Source organism: Xenopus laevis, chromosome 8L, assembly GCF_017654675.1.
Source record: "Xenopus laevis strain J_2021 chromosome 8L, Xenopus_laevis_v10.1, whole genome shotgun sequence".
NCBI classification, from domain to species: Eukaryota; Metazoa; Chordata; class Amphibia; order Anura; family Pipidae; genus Xenopus; species Xenopus laevis.
The window spans coordinates 121389884-121409230 of record NC_054385.1 but is presented as its reverse complement, the minus strand read 5'-3'; the positions used below and the strand labels follow the sequence as shown (position 1 = coordinate 121409230).

The 19347-nt window shown below is 38.8% G+C and overlaps 1 protein-coding gene across 1 annotated transcript; it reads right to left on the bottom strand.

The window, feature by feature from the left end:
- Positions 1-1339: 1339 nt before the first annotated feature.
- On the bottom strand, positions 1340-19058 carry LOC108699376. Its single transcript, XM_018231414.2, has 7 exons — positions 18934-19058; positions 16838-17146; positions 12256-12525; positions 8989-9099; positions 7276-7341; positions 3683-3756; positions 1340-1447 (listed from the first exon to the last, which is right to left on the bottom strand). Exons 1-6 carry the CDS (start codon positions 18992-18994, stop codon positions 3689-3691), a joined length of 885 nt encoding a protein of 294 aa, XP_018086903.1. The 5' UTR covers positions 18995-19058; the 3' UTR covers positions 1340-1447; positions 3683-3688.
- Positions 19059-19347: the final 289 nt, after the last annotated feature.

Below are 19347 nucleotides of genomic sequence, written 5' to 3'. Positions count from 1 at the left end.
TAATCCTGGAGGTATGGCCTAGGCAAGCATAGGTAATCAAATTGAGATGTTTAAATTAGGAATAGTTCAATCTGATTGATGATTTAGATTTAGTGCCCAGCATTTGTAGCCATTATATATGGAAGCAGAAGGTGCAGGGGGCAATTAACGTAAACAAAATAAACCCAGCTTCCTTCTGAAACCAGTTAAAGGAGAAGGAACAGCGTTTCTACTAGGGGGTGCCAAAAGTTAGGCACCCCAAGTGATTGTATCTACTTACCTAACATCCCAGGCCAGTTCTCCTATCAGGAGAAAACTGCACCAGCGAGCACAACGGAGTGATCCTCTTCCAGCTTCTTCTTTCTTTAAATTTTCTGGGGCAGACGCATGCGCAGTAGAACAAAACAGTCGGCTTTTTTCGTTAAAGTTCAGCTTTTCGCTTTACTGAGCATGCGCACCCGCGAGAAGAAAGAAGAAGCAGGAAGAGGATCTCTCCATGGTGCTCACTGGAATATCCCCGGGCTGGTGCAGTTTTCTGCTGATAGGAGCACCGGCCAGGGGTTTCAGGTAAGTAAATGCAATCACTTGGGATGCCTAACTTTTGGCACCCCCAAGTGCCTTTCCTTCTCCTTTAATAAATGCTTTATAGTACATTGGATCCATTAAGGAAAGAACACAGGAATTATCCAAAGTACATGTATTGATGAGCAGCTATAACGCATTTCCCAGTTCCTTTGGATGAGGTTCCTGTTGCAGTTTCCAAGCATATGGGATACATTCCTGAAAGTAAGGGTTGTGTAAAGTCCACACTGTGAGTTGCATAAGTCTTGGCACATAAAGCTGCACAAAGCCATTGGCCGGATTTACCTGTACGGCTCTGGAAATGAGACAAATATTTGAAAACACAGCTCATGGCTGTTGCAGGGTTAAAAGCAGGGATCCCCAACCTTTTTTACCCGAGAGCCACATTCAAATATAAAATAAGCTGGAGAGCAACACAAGCATGTAAAAAACTCCTGAAAGTTGCAGTTATGGGCTGTGATTGGCTATTGGTAGCCCCTATGTGGATTGGCAGCCTACAGGAGGCTCTGTTTCACAGTACACCTGGTTTTTATGCAACTAAAACTTGCCTCCAAACCCAAAATTCAAAAATAAACACTTGCTTTGGATCCACTGGGAGCAACATCCAAAGGGTTGGTGAGCAAAATGTTGCTCGCGAGCTACTGGTTGGGGATCACTGGTTAAAAGGATTCTCTGCTCAAAAAGTAGTTTTTGCATGAAGGAAGAAAATATACTTCTTAGCAACTTTTCTTTATACAGTACATGATGCCTCATTTGTTTTTTTTTCTTCAGGGTTATCTTCTACGTGTGCTCACATTGGATTAATGGCAGATATTTCTCTTTATTCCCTCTCTGTAGAAAGGCAGCAGCCATTGAAAGGCCAACTACAGAGTGGCACCTTAGTTACCTACAAGATAAAGATATAAATGTTATCAATGGAGACTGTTAAACAAGGTCTTTCTAAGCCCAGCCCAGTGCAATGTGAGTATTAAGATGGCACGCCAGAGTAACAAAGATCCAGACACAGGCAACTAAATAAAAATGTATTTATCAATCTGTATGTTAATGTGCAGCACATGCTTTTTCCATTATAGTGAATAGTGTTGCACTGGATTTAGTTACAATAGAAAACTGACTAAATCAATTAAAGTGGTTGTCCAGTGGTAGTAGGATGCAGAGTGTTACTCTGAGACAATTTGCAATTGGTTCTCATTTTTTATTATTTGTGGTTTTTGAGTTATTTAGCTTTTTTTTTATTCAGCAGCTCTCCAGTTTGCAATTTCAGCAATCCGGTTGCTAGGGTCCAAATGACCCTAACAACCATGCATTGATTTGAATAAGACTGGAATATGAATAGGAGAGGCCTGAATGGAAAGATGAGTAATAAAAAGTAGCAATAATAATAAATGTGTAGCCTTACAGAGTATTTGTTTTTTTTTTTAAGATGGGGCTTTTATTTAAAAGCTGTAAGGAGTCAGAAGAGAAAGGCAAATAATTAAAACATGATAAAATATGAATAATGAAGACCAATTGGAAAGTTGCTAGGAATTCTATAACATTACCTCAAAGGGGAAAACCCTTGGCTGCATGAAGCTGGCCATATACAAACCAGTTAAAGGCAAATGATTTCCTCCCCTGCTCTTTTCTTATAGGATGGGGCCTCCATACAGAGTCAGGTACCGCCAAAACATCCAAACTTTGCAAATCAGAACAATATCACTCAGGAGAACCATATATAAATCAATAATTGCTCAGGGCTGTATGCATATAGGGGCAAATTCACTAAAGGGCGAATTTTCGCCTGCAAAGACTTCGACAATCGACACCCTTCCCCAGGCGCAAATTCACTACCACTACGCTAATTCACTAAAATGCGAAGTTGCGTCTCAGCAGCCGAACACTGGGGAAGTTTCGCTAGAGTTAATTTATCAGCGTGAGCATTTCATAGCGAACTTTCGATAACGTTAATTTCTGCCTAGCGAAACTCCGTTAATAGGGCGGGTACATATAAGTCATATATACGTCTTTATTAGAGATGTTGGTGCAAATACAAAGTGGCCACTTATTATTACATATGTCCAAGGAAACAAAATAAAGGCAAAAAAAGATCCTCTAATGTCCTAGACACGAGCCCACCCTAAAACCAATGCTAAAAAAATGGTAAAAAATAAGTTAAAATAAAAATTTTTACAGACAATCTCGTTTTATCATATGAAAACAAAACCGCGTTTTTTTTAATTTATTTTTTATAATTTTTATGACTTTTCGGCATACAGGATATAATGTCACTGACATAAGATTGAGGGGGATGAAGCTTCGTTTTATCAGTTCGCCGGGTCTAAGTTGGCGAAGGAAACGCTGGCGTAAGAGGTAACGTTCTGTATATACGTGGGGCTGTTTTATGGTTAAATTACCCAGCTGGAGAGATACTATGGGGCAGATTTACTAAAGGTCGAAATGCTGTCTCTAGACAGAATTCACCAAAAAATCCTATCCGCAGGGATATGGCCAGTTTACTAACAATCATAGAGGACAATTCACTAGCGAAAGAGACATTCGCTAGCGCAGTTTCACGCCCTATCGACAGGCGCATTTTCGCTCAGGTGAACGATCGTTACTCCGCCAATTCACTAAAGTGCCAATTTTACAGAACGTTACCTCTTACGCCAGCGTTTCCTTCGCCAACTTAGACCCGGCGAACTGATAAAACGAAGATTCATCCTTTCTTATCTTAATCTGTTACAAAAGTATCTATTCTGGGCTCTCTGCCAAAAGCCAAGTAAGTTAGAAATGTTGTATCTTTTTCTGGCTGTTCAGGGTAGGAGATTAAAGAGAAAGTCGGGACATTTCAGTGACAAACTTGGGGACTGTGGGGTTGAGTTGTCTAAATCAGGACTGTCCCGCTAAAAACGGGACATTTGGGAGGTATGCCCAGATATAGTGCACACTCTCATAAATGACACTGGAATGGGGAAGTATTTTATGTACCATTGGTACTAAGCACTTTATTGATCACTGATGATTTTGTATGGATGAATGAGGGGGGTTACCTGTAGCTAAAGGGTCAGACTTGCAATGGAGGCACCCCTAGGTCGGCATTAAGACCCCTTTTGCATTCATATTAAGTGGATTATATACTCACTTCTATTCACTTGGTTGGTAAAACCTTCATTTCCACATCATCAGGTCTGTATTCTGCTTCATTTTGGCTAGAATCTGTAAGGCAAATGGAGAAATATGAGATTAATTAAAGTCATGCACCCCAATAGACACTTGGAAGAGTACTGATCCATTTGGTATCTCTCTGTATTACATTGTTTTTTTTATGTTTCCCTTCTGGAATAACTGTTGAGACATGAACTTCCCAATCCCACTTTCCCAAACCAAATTTGTAGTTGAAAGTCCACCTCAGCTTTATCTTAAAGGTGTTGTTCGACTTTGAGTTAACAAAGTATGACGCAGAGAGTGATATTGAGAACAGTGTCGGACTGGGATACCGGAAAAAACCCGGTGGGCCCCGACCCTTAATGGGCCCCCGCCGGGCCAAACCCCTCTCCCGATCAGATTTTACAAACAAAAAAGTCTTTTTTAGGCGCAGCGCCACGTGCCATTCAAGTAGGCGCGCCAAGCGGCGCCTTTCAAAAAGGCACACCAAGCTCGCCGCATCACAATAGGGGGTGGGGGGCCCTTGGGGTGGGGCCCTGGGTGCCCTGGACAGTAGTTCCGGTGGGCCCCGGGTCCCCCACTCAATGTCTGAGACAATTTGCAATTGGTTTTCATTTTTGAGTTATTTCGCTTTTTATTCTGCAGCTCTCCAGTTTGCAGTGTCAGCAACCTGGTTGCTAGGGTCCAATTTACCATAGCAACCATGTACTGATTTGAATAAGAGACAGGAATATGAATAGGAGAGGCCTGAATAGAAAGATGAGTAATAAAAAGTAACAATAACAATACATGTGTAGCCTTACAGAGCATTTGTTTTTTAGATGGGGTCAGTGACCCCTCATTTGGAAGCTGGAAAGAGGCAAAAAAACAAGGCAAATAACTCAAAAAACAATAAAATATAAATAATGAAGACTAATTGCAAAATTGCTGGAAACTGGACATTCTATAAAATTCTATAATTTACATCAAAGGTGTACCGCCTCTTTAAGCAAAACTTAGTCCTTGCCATCAGTTTATTTCAATGTACAGAGAGTCATTTTAAAGGGGTGGTTCACCTTTAAGTTAACTTTTAGTATGTTATAGAATAGTCAATTCTAAGCAGCTTTTCAATTGGTCTTCACTATTTAATTTTTATAGTTTTTGAATTATTTGCTTTCTTCTTCTGACTCTTTCCATCTTTCAAATGGGGGTCACTGACCCCATCTAAAAAACAAATGCTCTGTAAGGCTACAAATGTATTGTTATTGTTACTTTTTATTACTCTTTATATCTTTCTATTCAGGCCTCTCCTATTCATATTCCAGTCTCTCATTCAAATCAGTGCATGGTTGCTAGGGGAATTTGGACCCTAGCAGCCAGATTGCTGAAACTGCAAACTGGAAAGCATCTGAATAAAAAGTCAAAAACCACAAACAATAAAAAATTAAAATCAATTGCAAATTGTCTCAGAATATCACTCTCTATATTGTACTAAAAATTATCTTAAAGGTGAACAACTTCTTTAACTAAATATGCAGGTATGGGATCCGTTATACAGAAACCCGTTATCTAGAAAGTTCCGAACTACATGAAGGCTGTCTCAAATAGACTCCATTGTAATCAAAAACTCCACATCTTTAAAAACGATTTCCTTTTTCTCTGTAATAATAAAACAGTAGCTTGTACTTGATCCCAACTAAGATATAATTAATCCTTATTGGAAGCAAAACCAGCCTATTGGGTTTATTTAATGTTTACATGATTTTCTAGTAGACTTAAGGTATGAAGATCCAAATTACAGAAAGATCTGTTATCCAGAAAACCCCAGGTCCCGAGCATTCTGGATAACAGGTCTCATATCTGTACTATCAAAAATAAGATCACTATTTGTCAGCCTGGACTGCTAACTTGCTTTTACTTTAGTCAAATATTTGGGTTACCACTGCCCCCCAGTGGTAAGTAGGAAACACTTTATTGGAAATGGTTAAAGTGATACTGACTATAAAAATCATAGGAACGTTTGCGTATCAAGGAGGTGCTACACGCAGAATATTTTCCACTAAAAGCCCCCCAAAGCCGCCCCCAGCCCAACAAACCTTCGTCAAGCCGACCCTTTGACACTGCTAACTGACCTTCTGTGGTTGGTTCAGTGGCGCTGGGCTGGGGGCGGAGCAATCCTTCCATAGGCTAATTACAAATGATAACAGGACTTCAGCATATGAAAGGATTGCTGCACTTCCTTGATTCGAATACGTATGATTTTTATAGAAACGTGTCGGTATCGCTTTAAAACCTGCCTAATTGTGCACATCTATTTTTTTTTTACTATTTTTAAGACACAGAAGAATATTTGGAGCTCCACAGACAGATTAATATATATATATATATATATATATATATATATATATATATATATATATATATATATATATATATATATATATATATATATATATATATATATACTGTATATATATATATATATATATATATATATATATATATATCTGTCTGTTGAGCTCCAAATATTCTTATATAATATATAATATATAATAAAGATATAATATATATATAATAAAGAAGAAATGACCAGCAACACTGAGTTCTTTGGTGAAAAAATCAAAGTGTATTAAAAATACATGTAAAGCCGACATGAAGTTTCGGTCCACTCAGGGACCTTTCTCAAGCTTGAGAAAGGTCCCTGAGTGGACCGAAACTTCATGTCGGCTTTACATGTATTTTTATATTTTTAATACACTTTGATTTTTTTCACCAAAGAACTCAGTGTTGCTGGTCATTTCTTCTTTATTATCCATTTAATTTACCCTGCACCCGAGGTAAGCTTTGAAGGTGGGGTGCTGCCCATTCGGAATTACTATATATATATATATATATATATATATATATATATATATATATATATATATATATATATATATATTAATCTGTCTGTGGAGCTCCAAATATTCTTCCGTGTCTTAAAAATAGTAATATTATTACTATGTAATATATATATAATATATATTACATATTATATTATATTAATTACATATTATATTAATAATATAATATAACAATGTTAATAATGATAATATAATAATATAATAATGTTTTAGTGCTCACTGCCTCGGGTTTGGCAAATGCAAAACCATCCCCTTAGTCACTTAGAATTCCTTCTCCTCCTCTAACCCACTCTGCCCTCTCCGTCAGGAATTTACTTTGGCTGTTGGCTAATGTGCATGCTCATATATATATATATATATATATATATATATATATATATATATATATATATATACAATATAACAACATGTGGCCTTAAAACCAGTTAGAGTTATTGGGGTGCCAAAGCTAAAAAAAAATGACTGTTAGAATAATGTTTTCATGTATCTGTAACCATTTTATGAATTGAGGGTCACCCAAAGAAGTCAAAGGAGAGGAGGGGGGTTCCTGAGCTCCAAAAGTTTGATCTCTTGCTTAAGCAGCTGTACCAGAAAGGGAACCTAATAAGGAATCTAAATATCCTGGGTAAAGGACTGATTTAGTTCCACATATAATTTTCTCTTTAAGAAAGGTTCTCTTGCTACTTACTGAATCCAATCCTCCGAAATGGTAAATATCCGCGGAGCTTCTTTAACACATAATAAACACCAAGCCCTACAACGAGGAGGAAAAATAAAACATTAATAACCCCACAAATGAATTGTCTCCTTGTTGAAATAGGCTGCCTTGCATCTACTAGTTGAATGCTTGTACCATGAACTTAGGGCTTTTTTTTAAACCACATCAAAACAGCATCATTTGTGGGATTTACCCCAAGCATTTCAGTTATTATAATAATAAATGAAATGCATGGGGTTATAATATAATATAATAATATATACACACCAATATGGGACTTAACCTCCAAATGCAATTCTAACAATATTAGATAGCCAATAGCCATACAAAGCAATTGAGATAAAAGGCAATATTTATTTTCACCATGCCATATATGCTAAAACCATTTAAAATAAGCAGCGCTGCTTTGGGGGTAGGGGATCCCTCTACCCCATTAGACTCTCACAGTTGGATGCAATTGCCAAATTGTTCCCAATTATAATGTATTTTAGAGCGGTGCACAAAGCTTCAGTCCAAATGGATCCGTGGGTGGATATTGGTATAAGGAGGATAACAGTGTGCTGTCACATCTGACATCAATATATAGTGAATAAAGTACCCCCCTCTTGTAAAATATAAGGATATTATAAGTTACCGAGGAGTTTCATGACCATATAAAAACACGAGGCCGAAGGCCGAGTGTTTTTATACAGGTCATGGAACTCCGAGGTAACTTCTAATATCCTCATATTTTGCAACTGGGGGTACTTTATTTATTATAATACACAAATTTCAATGAGTCATGTGACATCAGAACTCACCGTTTATAACTAATGACATCAGAACTCACCGTTTATAAGGATATAATTTACAGGATATTCATGGCTTTTGTGTATTATATGGAGATATCCAAAGTGGTTTATGACGCCAATAACGCCGTGGCAACGGACTAATTAGTCCCACAGGGTTAATCAATAATGTGCCTTACGGTGTATAGGAGCGGAGCCGGTGTGGGGGTAGGGTATTCGTTCACCAATACAGTTCATGCTGTGCTATATGGACATTCAGGGGCTGATTCACTAACTTCGAGTGAAGGATTCGAAGTAAAAAAACTTCGAATTTCGAAGGTTTTTTTGGGCTACTTCGACCATCGAATGGGCTACTTCGACCTTCGACTACGAATCGAAGGATTCGAACTAAAAATCGCTCGACTATTCGACCATTCGATAGTCGAAGTACTGTCTCTTTAAAAAAAACTTCGACCCCCTACTTCGGCAGCTAAAAGCTACCGAAGTCAATGTTAGCCTATGGGGAAGGTCCCCATAGGCTTGCCTAAGTTTTTTTGATCGAAGGATATTCCTTCGATCGTTGGATTAAAATCCTTCGAATCGTTCGATTTTATCGTTCGATCGAAGGAATTATCTGCGCTAAATCCTTCGACTTCGATATTCGAAGTCGAAGGATTTCAATTCCTAGTCGAATATCGAGGGTTAATTAACCCTCGATATTCGACCCATAGTGAATCAGCCCCTCAATGTAGAATAGTTCTTTAGCCAGTTATATTCATCCGGTGACCACCTGGGGCACATCACATACAGGAACACAGTAGTGTATAGTGATGATATGAATGAACTGCTCAGTGCAGCCATTTTATTCCACACCCCACTATCAAGATGGACATTGTCAGTTCAATATCTAAATTACCTTTTATGTTCTTGCGTGTGACGAGAATCAGAAAAATGATTCCTATAAACGCAGTCATAAAAAGCCCAGTTTTCCAGTTTATCCAACACCAGCAGAGGGTATAACTGTAACCTACAGACGGTACAGAACAAAGACACAATATAATATCAGTGCATGTACTTCCTACTTTATAATGTTTACCATTAACTTCTCTCAAGGAGTCTTTTTAAAGGTTTATTACTGATACAGGCAAGGTAAACATTTCATATTTTCTCCTACAGGGAAACTAGTAGCTGTTCTTTGTTTAAGGTTTATTGTTTTTATATAGGAACATAATAACTGCTTAGTCCTTAAAGGAGAACTAAACCCTAAAAATAATTGCGGCTTCAAATACCATATTTTATATAATGAACTTATTGCACCAGCCTAAAGTTTCAACTTGTCAATAGCAGCAATGATCCAGGACTTCAAACTTGTCACAGGGGTTCACCATCTTGGAAAGTGTCTGTGACACTGCACATGCTCAGTGGGCTCTGATTGGCTGTTGAGAAGCTAAGCTTAGGGCTCGTCACTAATTATCCAGCAGAAAATGAGCTTCCCTGGCTGTAATATAAGCTGATGCTACAGGTTTGCTGATTATTAAATTCTGATGCTAATTGCACTGGTTTCTGTGCTGCCATGTAGTAATTATGTGTATTAATTACTAATCAGCCTTATATTGTGACATTTCTATTCTATGTGTATTGTATATTGTGAGTGGCTCCCTAAGCTCAGTAAGTGACAGCAGCACAGAGCATGTGCAGTGAATCAGCAGAAAAGAAGATGGGGAGCTACTGGGGCATCTTTGGAGACACAGATCTTTACTGCTAAAGGGCTGTGGTTGCCTTGGGCTGGTACAGAAGCACAAAACATAATGTACAACATTTCTAGCTACTTCTTTAGTTAGGCGTTAGTTCTCATTTAAAAGTTATTATTACTAGTAACTAATCTGGCCTTTAAAATAAAATATGCCATTTATAACTCTTCGGAGAGACATGCGTGGCTACACAAGACTCACTTTTATAGCTGGTAATATGGATGTAAATTAGAATCCAATGGTTTAAGAACATAGAACCATCTTTTAAACAACATTTACGTTTCTGCCACCAATGTTATATTTGCAATTGCTGATGTTTTCTTTCTATTACTCTGGGATGTCCTCATGTAAGTTAAACCATGGCTGTTGAATGTGGTTCGCAGTTGGGAGGAGGTGTTCTCCATCCAGGTGAAACACACTATGGGAGGTAGAAATTCCCTGCTAGATGTATTCCCCTAGGTTATAGAAGGTATAAGAGAACTCATGTTAGGCCTCTTTGGAGAACTCACAACAGAGGAGGGTGTATGGTGTATGGATGCCTTAGTAGAAGAAGGATGGATATGGAGGTATCACCAGTGCTGTGAGCACTAACTCCTATTACAGCTCAGTTTAGAGGTTACGACAGTCAAAGCCTCCACCAAGGAAAGCAAATGGGTTAATACTTCAGGGGTCACCAGCAAGCGTAAGGATTGTAGGCTTAGTGTAGAGGAATTCCATTGGATCACTACTGTAGGGGCCTCATGCTCTAACAATGGATTCCTGTGGGTGAACACTACAGTAGAATGAGGCAAATAGCTGCCTCTGTCTGTAACATCTGGAATTTCTTGTGTCTGATACATGAGAAGATGATGCCAGGATGATGTTGTGATGGCTGATTCTGTAAATGCCTTACGAGGAACTTTCTTGGACAAGCAGAATATCGACAGTAAGGCTTAGGGGCAGATATTAATGGTAATTTCAAATTTGAATTTTTTAAATTTATTTTGGGTCAGAAATCACTAATTAGAATTTAAAACCACCAACTCGAAATTTGAATGTGAGATTTATCATACCTCGACCCCGGTAACAGTCCTAATTAGAATACTCTCAACCTAAAACCTGCCGAGTACATGTTAGTGAATGGCAGAGGTTCCTTGAACTATTTGAAGATGTTAATGGTAGCGATGAGCCAAATTTTTGCCAAGTTTCACTTTTGAAAATTACGCCCCACAGATACCAATGGGAGAAAAAAAAAGTTGCGTGTCAAAAAAAAAATGTGCATGAAAAAGGCGAGTTTTTCTTTTCGAAGGAATTTGATTTGAGTTTTCGGGTCAAAATATTCCATCCAATTTTAGACGTTCAAAATGTTTTATACATTCAAATTGTGAATAAAATCTAATTAAAAAAAAAATCACATTACTCAACCTTTTATAAATAATTCCCTAAAATCTACAATTATTATTAACATGTATTTTCAGAGCACCCACATATTGTGCAGCGCTGATAGATATTGATATATATATAGTTTATATGAGTGTATGGAGGGGTAAGTGTGAGTGGGTGTGTGTATGGATGCTGGGTTTCATTTGGAGGGGTTTATCCTGATGGACTTTGGTTAGTGATGGGCAAATTTGGGGCATTTCGCTTCGCTGAAAAATTCTTGATTTTCCTGAGAAATTCACGAAACGGCCGAAAATTTGCGTAACGGCACCCACGTCCCGTTTTTGGCAAAATTGCGCCAGCATCCAAAAAAACGGACGCCGGCGAATTTTCAAGTTGGTTTTTTGTATTTGGGTTTGGTTTAGCGAATTTATTCGCCTGCGGCGAATCGTGGGAATTCACTGCTAATTCGCGCCTGTCGAATAAATTCTCCCATCACTAACTTTGGTCTTTTTCTGCCCAACTTAACTATGTAACAAAGCAAGACATATTGTAACCTATTGAAAGAATCAGCACAGGAGCCCTTTCTTCTAACAAGTCAGCAAAGAGGTTTATTGCCAATAGATTAGTCACAATAGTGCAAGATATAACACTATATTTATTCTGCAGAATGCCTTACCATACCTGAGTAAACAGCTCTAGAAGCTCTCTCTGTTTGTTTAGGATAGCAGCTGCCATATTAGCTTGGTGTGTGACATCACTTCCTGCCTGCATCTCTCCCTGCTTACTCTGAGCTCATTTTACAGCAGGGAGGGGAGTAGGGAGAGAGAGGCAAACTGAGCATGCTCAAGCCCTAGCCCTGGAGGTTTAAGCTGAAAACAGGAAGTCTGATACAGAAGCCCATGAGTACACAATAGAAGGAAAGAAATGATGTGTTTCTTTTGACAGAGGACTCAGAGCAACATTACTTTGAGGGTTTACTGGTGTATTTATATAGACCTTTCTGATAAAGCTTACTTACTTTTAACCTTTCATTCTCCTTTAATACACGGCATCTGAGGACTATCACTCACCTGAAACAGAACAGAGTTGCCAGAAGCCAATGGAATCATTTTTCTGTTCGGCCAGATTATGTAACACACACGTGTACTCGGTGCTTACAGAAGTGTTACTAAGCAATGTCCGGATTGTAGCGTCGCTTAAAATCTCAACAGGCTTTGAATCTTGGAGAACAATCCAGCGGGCAGAGGATGAGTTTCTTGAATCATGACAATGGAGAGTGTAATTGCAGTCGGTAAATGCACAGTTCCAGTCTATTTCGATAACTGGTTTTTGCACTGGTTCTGGTGTTGGAAAAGAATGAAAGAAAATCAGTATCTAACCATATGAAAATACTAGTAACTCATGTGAAATAATGATACCTCGCCCCAAACCCAAATACACAAAATTAGATACTGTCCAAGTGACTTAGACAGAGATAAAGCAGCCTTTTTACCCAGAATTCCAGCTCAGAAATGTCAAGTGTGACTTGGCACATTAATGGACAGAATTTTGCTCAAATGCAGATGTCACAGCAGGTGTTTTACTATTGGAGAGTGTGACTTCTGGTGAGCAATGTTAGCAGCACTATGGGGCCCATTTACTTAGTTCGAGTAAAGGAATAGAGGAAAAATAGTTCGAATTTCGAATGGTCAAATATGGCTACTTCGACCTTCGACTTCGAACTAAAAAACGTTAGACTATTTGACTATTCGATAGTCAAAGTACTGTCTTTTTAAAAAACTCTTTGACCCCCTAGTTCGCCACCTAAAACCTACCGTGGCCAATGTTAGCCTATGGGGAAGGTCCCCATAGGCTTCCTAACAATTTTCTGATCGAAGGAATTAGGGATGCACCGAATCCAGGATTCGGTTCGGGATTCGGCCAGGATTCGGCCTTTTTCAGCAGGATTCGGCCGAATCCTTCTGCCCGGCCGAACCGAATCCGAATCCTAATTTGCATATGCAAATTAGGGGCAGGGAGGGAAATTGCGTGACTTTTTGTCAGAAAACAAGGAAGTAAAAAATGTTTTCCCTTTCCCATCCCTAATTTGCATATGCAAATTAGGATTCGGTTCGGTATTCGGCCGAATCCTTCGTTAAGGATTTGGGGGTTCGGCCGAATCCAAAAAAGTGGATTCGGTGCATCCCTAGAAGGAATATCCTTCGATCGATGGATTAAAATCCTTCGAATCGTTCGATTATTCCTTCGATCGTAGGAATAGCAGTAATTTCTTTGACTTCGCTATTGGAAGCCGAAGGATTTTACTTAGACGGTCGAAAATCGAGGGTTAATTAACCCTCGATATTCGACCCTAGGTAAATGTGCCCCTATAAGTGCCCATTTCACTAGTTAAAAGTAATTTGCTTCCATGGACGCAAGAAGATAGAGGAGCCCTGGAATTGGGGGTCTGATACCATCCATTAATGCATTTTGAGTAGGTTACTATGGAGGGCTAAACGGCATGTAACACAGGTGCTCAAGTCATCTGCATTAGCAATTCATCTTATACTAACCAGTAAGATTTGGAAAACAGGAATTGGGGCCATGGGGCTGGGTACATAGATCAGGAACCAGATGGGCAGCCCTGCTTAGAACTGTCAAACATTGCACATGGCAGAGGAAATGGGCATTCCCATTATCAGAGTAGGGGGGAAAGGGAAGAGTGAATGTTAGTTAAGCCTAGTAATACCTGTATTTGAGAGAGGCTAATAGGATACTCGGTGGGTTTAAAATGAAACCTGCAGGGGTTTTGGGGTTATTATGTATAGGAAATATTGTGAATGCCACTTTTTTTTCCTGTAATTTATTTTTCTTTTTCTGTCTTTTGTTTGAAAAAATTTAATAATAAAATATATTTAAAAAAAAAATGAAATCTGCAGGCAGGTGGAGAAAATGTAGAACTACAACACAGGTATTTTTATTTTTGAGTGCCTAACTGTCAAATTGTAAAGAATAACAAATCATACCATAAACTGAAGGTTGAGATGGCAATTTAAACTCCTTAGACGTCACCTCTGCTATCTGCCAGCTCACATTCCAACAGGCACTAAGGTGGACTCATTTTCTAGAATTTCCCCTATGCAGCTTTCATCTTTGCTTGTAACATTCACATAATCTGTTTTATCAATATCAGCATGGAAAGGAAAAACAGGGTTTGACCTACAGAGAGGGTCCACGGGGACCGAATTTAGCCTGCAGACAGTATAAAACACAAACTCAGAGGTGTAACCACAGAACCTGAGATCTGTGTGCTTTAAACCAATAATCCTACAAATAAAACCAATTCATTGTGTAGTTTTTGACACTCCGTGCATCATGTGCTTTCTGCCTAATACAGCCAAAACACATATATACGTAATCAATGGACTTTGCTCAAAAAAAAAAAAAGTGTAACATTACGTAGTAGTTGTGTTTGATTAGAGCAGAAGAGATAAACTATTACATAACATTATGAGGGACATGGGCATGGAGAAAGATTATCTGACGCATAGCAAAAGGCTGAAACTAATAATTTAAAGAACACAAAAGTTCAAGAAATGTGGCTGTGGAAAATCCCCATAGTAGAGAGTTGCATCAGACTCTGGATTTATTTCCTGGTTGATGGAATTGTACAGCCTTTGAGGTGATTTATGTATTTATTTGTTTGGCCCATTGTGTATTATGAGCCCTTACACTATTCAATAAATATTTTTTGATGTTCACCAAATTACAACTTCCTTTTCCTGCACATTTTTAATTTGGTCCAAAAGGATCTGATTTGTTCAAACCTGGGGCAGGGGGCTCTTGCTGCATGAGGGGGGGATTGTTACCCATCTACACTTGATTAACACGGATATTTTCCTTTAGTTTAAAATATATTTAATATGCTTTACATTTTCAGTTATGGAGGACCTCAAGCTGCCCATCCCTGGTCTACAGCATTCCGTGCAATCCAAGCACTAAAGGTGGCCATACAGATGCAGCCACATTGGTTTGTCTGTTTGACACAGAATAACTAAACACAGATATCCTATTTATCTCATTTAACACAGAAAACTGCGTCACAACATCCCATCTAATTAAAGCATTCACCATTGTGAACAATGGTGCTTTGGTATGCTAATGAAAAGGTTAAATGCATTAAATGAGTTAAGATGACTTTTCTTCAATTAACCCTGAGTCACAACGCATTTAACTCACAAATCTAAGTGGCTTCATCTGTACATGGGCAGATTAAAGCTGTCCATATCAGTCCTTCAAATCAATACAGCAGTGTATGGGGTGTACCGACATGTCTCTCCAATCAATATCAGGCTGAAAATCGGGCAGATATCGATCAGGCAGGTTTTATTTTCTTGGTGATCGAGTACCACATCGGCTAGTTGATGTGGTCCTCATCTCGTTGGTGCCTATTTCCTTTGTTGTAATGTGATAGTTTGGCCCTAGGGGCGAATGATATGCCTTTGGTCGGCATATTGGGTTAAGGTCCCCACCATATGCCCATACAGCAACCAACCAGATTGTGTGCAATTTAGCCAACTCAGACCATGTTTTACAAATAAATCCATGAAAGGATGGCCTTCTTCTCTCTTCTTCTCTCTGAGGTTATATTTGATAGTACAGACAACTCCACCATCTGACATTTCCTATTTCTCTGAATCTTTATCTATGAACTTGAGCATACTGGTCATAATAATGCATCCTATTTATTGGTCTTATCCTAATAATGTATAACCTTTTAAATCGAATCAACTGATCATTGCATCACTCATTAATCAGCGAATTAATTAATATTTGTTGCACTGCACTTTCATCTTTTCTATCCTTATTAATTCATGAATTGTGGATAAATTCATTGTTATTGATTCTAAAGATAATTAATTGATTTAAAATTAAACTAGCACTTTATTAATATATAACACTTGGTAAAAGTTTTTAATTAGCTAATAATATTCATCAATTGGAGTATATGCTCTGCGCTTTACTTTTAATTATTACGGAATTAGAATTGAAGGCTTAATTAATTTGAGATAGAGACTAATTGATTACATTTGGCTACAAGCGGGGGTACTTTTCTCTCTTAATAAGTCACTCCAATTAATTCTGTGTCAGACCTCCGCAGTAACCAACAGGATAATATTAAGAGTTGCAAGTGAAGAGGGGTATCCATTTATCTTCTCATTAAATATTGAAAATGGCTGACCAAATTGAACCCAGACAGATTTTATTGACTATATGACACAGGCTTTGGAAAACAGTTAGCAAAGTAAAGGGGCCGTGTGAGGATAATCCCTGGATGAAACCTCAAGCTTGTCTCCTACAAATATCGATATCTTTAGGAATGTATCTGTATCTTTGTGGGTCACTCCAAACCTACAATGCAGTTTCATATGTATGCATTTATAAGGGGCATTTACTATCAGCAGGACAGGGTTCAAAGTGTACAGAAACGGGTGCAATTGACCTTGTTTTTGCCTGTGCCCTGCAGGTAGCAGGCCCTGGACTGTATTCATGTGTGGGGAGGGGGCAGGCACTTAGTAGACATGGGCATCAATTTTAGACTGCAGGTGCAAATGCCTCCACTATCTATATAAGCAACAGACAAATACCATATATAGAAACACAGATACATACCATAAACAGTGATTTTAAATGATCTTTGCTTTTTCGGAGCGTTTGCAATATAACAAGAAATGTTGTACAGTCCACTGTCTTCCACTGTCAGGTTCCAGATCATTACTGTCAAGTTAAAGAACTGGATCCGCTGCTGTTCCCTGTTGTTCATAACATTGAAACCATTGTTCCTGTATTCCGCCACTTCCACGGCATCTCCTTGGACGATCTTCTCAACGCTGCATTTCAATGTTTTAGCTCCCAGCTCAAACCCATGGTGAAATATGGCAGTGCCATTTACACATTCATTAAGGTGGACAACAGGGTCTTCTGCTCAAAGGAGGAACAAAAAGGGAGAATTAGGAACTTGATTTTCAATTGTCAATAGCATGATGCACTTTGCTTTCACCTTAATGCACCAAAACCTTAAAGGGATCCTGTCATCGGAAAACATGTTTTTTTCAAAACGCGTCAGTTAATAGTGCTACTCCAGCAGACTTCTGCACTGAAATCCATTTCTCAAAAGAGCAAACAGATTTTTTTATATTCAATTTTGAAATCTGACATGGGGCTAGACATTTTGTCAATTTCCCAGCTGCCCCTGGTCATGTGACTTGTGCCTGCACTTCAGGAGAGAAATGCTTTCTGGCAGGCTGCTGTTTTTCCTTCTCAATGTAACTGAATGTGTCTCAGTGAGACATGGGTTTTTACTATTGAGTGTTGTTCTTAGATCTACCAGGCAGCCGTTATCTTGTGTTAGGGAGCTGCTATCTGGTTACCTTCCCATTATTTTTTTTGTTTGGCTGCTGGGGGGGAAAAGGGAGGGGTGTGATATCACTCCAATTTGCAGTACAGCAGTAAAGAGTGATTGAAGTTTTTCTGAGCACAAGTCACATGACTTGGGGCAGCTGGAAAATTGACAATATGTCTAGCCCCATGTCAGATTTAAAAATTGAATATAAAAAATCTGTTTGCTCTTTTGAGAAATGGATTTCAGTGCAGAATTCTGCTGGAGCAGCACTATTAACACCATGCACCATGACAGTATCCCTTTAAAGTTACACAAACATGCATTAAGACAAACACATACACAGATATACGATCATTGTATTGTAATAGAATGCAGGACAAATCCAAGGCACTGCCTTGGATTTATCCTGCATTCTATTACAATACATTGATTGTGTAACTTTGGGGTGTGGACACAGGACACCCCTGCAGCAGAACCCATTTATAATCGCTAATGGTGAGCTACAGCTTACTTTAATTTGTTCACATACACAGATATATACATTATTAGAATGATTAATGTGGCATTTCAGCAGCTATGTGGTTGCTCGGGTCCAATGTACCCTAGCAACCAGGCAGTGGTGTGAATGAGACACTGGAAGATGAATAGCAGAGGACCTGAATAGAAAGATAAGTAATAAAAAGCAACAATAACAGCCTAACAGAGATTTTTCACTGCAGGGGTCAGTGACCCCCATATTAAAGCCAGAAAGGTAAATGTTTTTTTTTTTTAACATGAGAATAAAATAGTAAGTTAGGTTGCAAAAAGACACACGTCCATCGTCTATATACCGTATATCCTGCCTAACTGTCAGTTGATGAAAACCCCATCTGAAGCCTCTCCAACAGGGGCGTAACTATAGATGAAGCAGACCCTGCGGCTGCAGGGGGGCCCAGGAGGTATAGGGGCCCCACGAGGCCCTAACTCATATACAATTTCAATAAATATTGGAGAAACAAGTCAACCTCTAAACATTTTAGGGGCCTGAAAAATAATTTGCTGTGGGGCCCAGTAATATCTAGTTACGCCACTGCTCTCCAATTTGCCTCAGAGGGGGAAAAATAGATCCTGACTCCAGAATGGCAATGGGACCAGTCCCTGGATCAACTTGTACTAAACAAAGATCAGTAGAAAAATTGCAAAGAATAGGAAATGCTACAAGAAACTAAAAATTCCGAACCATGACTTACACGTGTACAAACATGCACATTCTCTCTCTCTCTCTCTCTCTCTCTCTCTCTCTCTCTCTCTCTCTCTCTGTCTTTCACTTTCTCTCGCTGTCGGCCAGACAAACACATAAGCTGACACTTTAGAACAAGATACTGACCTGTCCCTAGTAGGGAGAGTGAGATAAATAGGATGAATAGCCGAGGAAGCAACGGATGCATTGCGCAGTGTATAACTTTTTCCTTTACTTAAACAAAAGAAACTTCCAGTTCCTTGTGACGTACAGTAGTTATGACGGGCTAGTCACATGACTAATTTTTTTTAACCCATTAAACCAGCATTCACACAAAAGCTAGGTAATGTATGTAACATGGGCCGAGTTGTCAATATTGTGCAATGCTGCTTTGTGCCTGCGTAAGGCTTCAATGATTTGTGTAGAAAAGATTTGTTGGGACGTTCACATACATTTTTGTATTTGTTTCTGAACTCAATGTTCTTATTAGTGCAGTTGTTTTTTATGGGGGGGGGGCAAGGATTTATTTACATTTTGAGTTTGTTGCAATCGGTTGGTTGT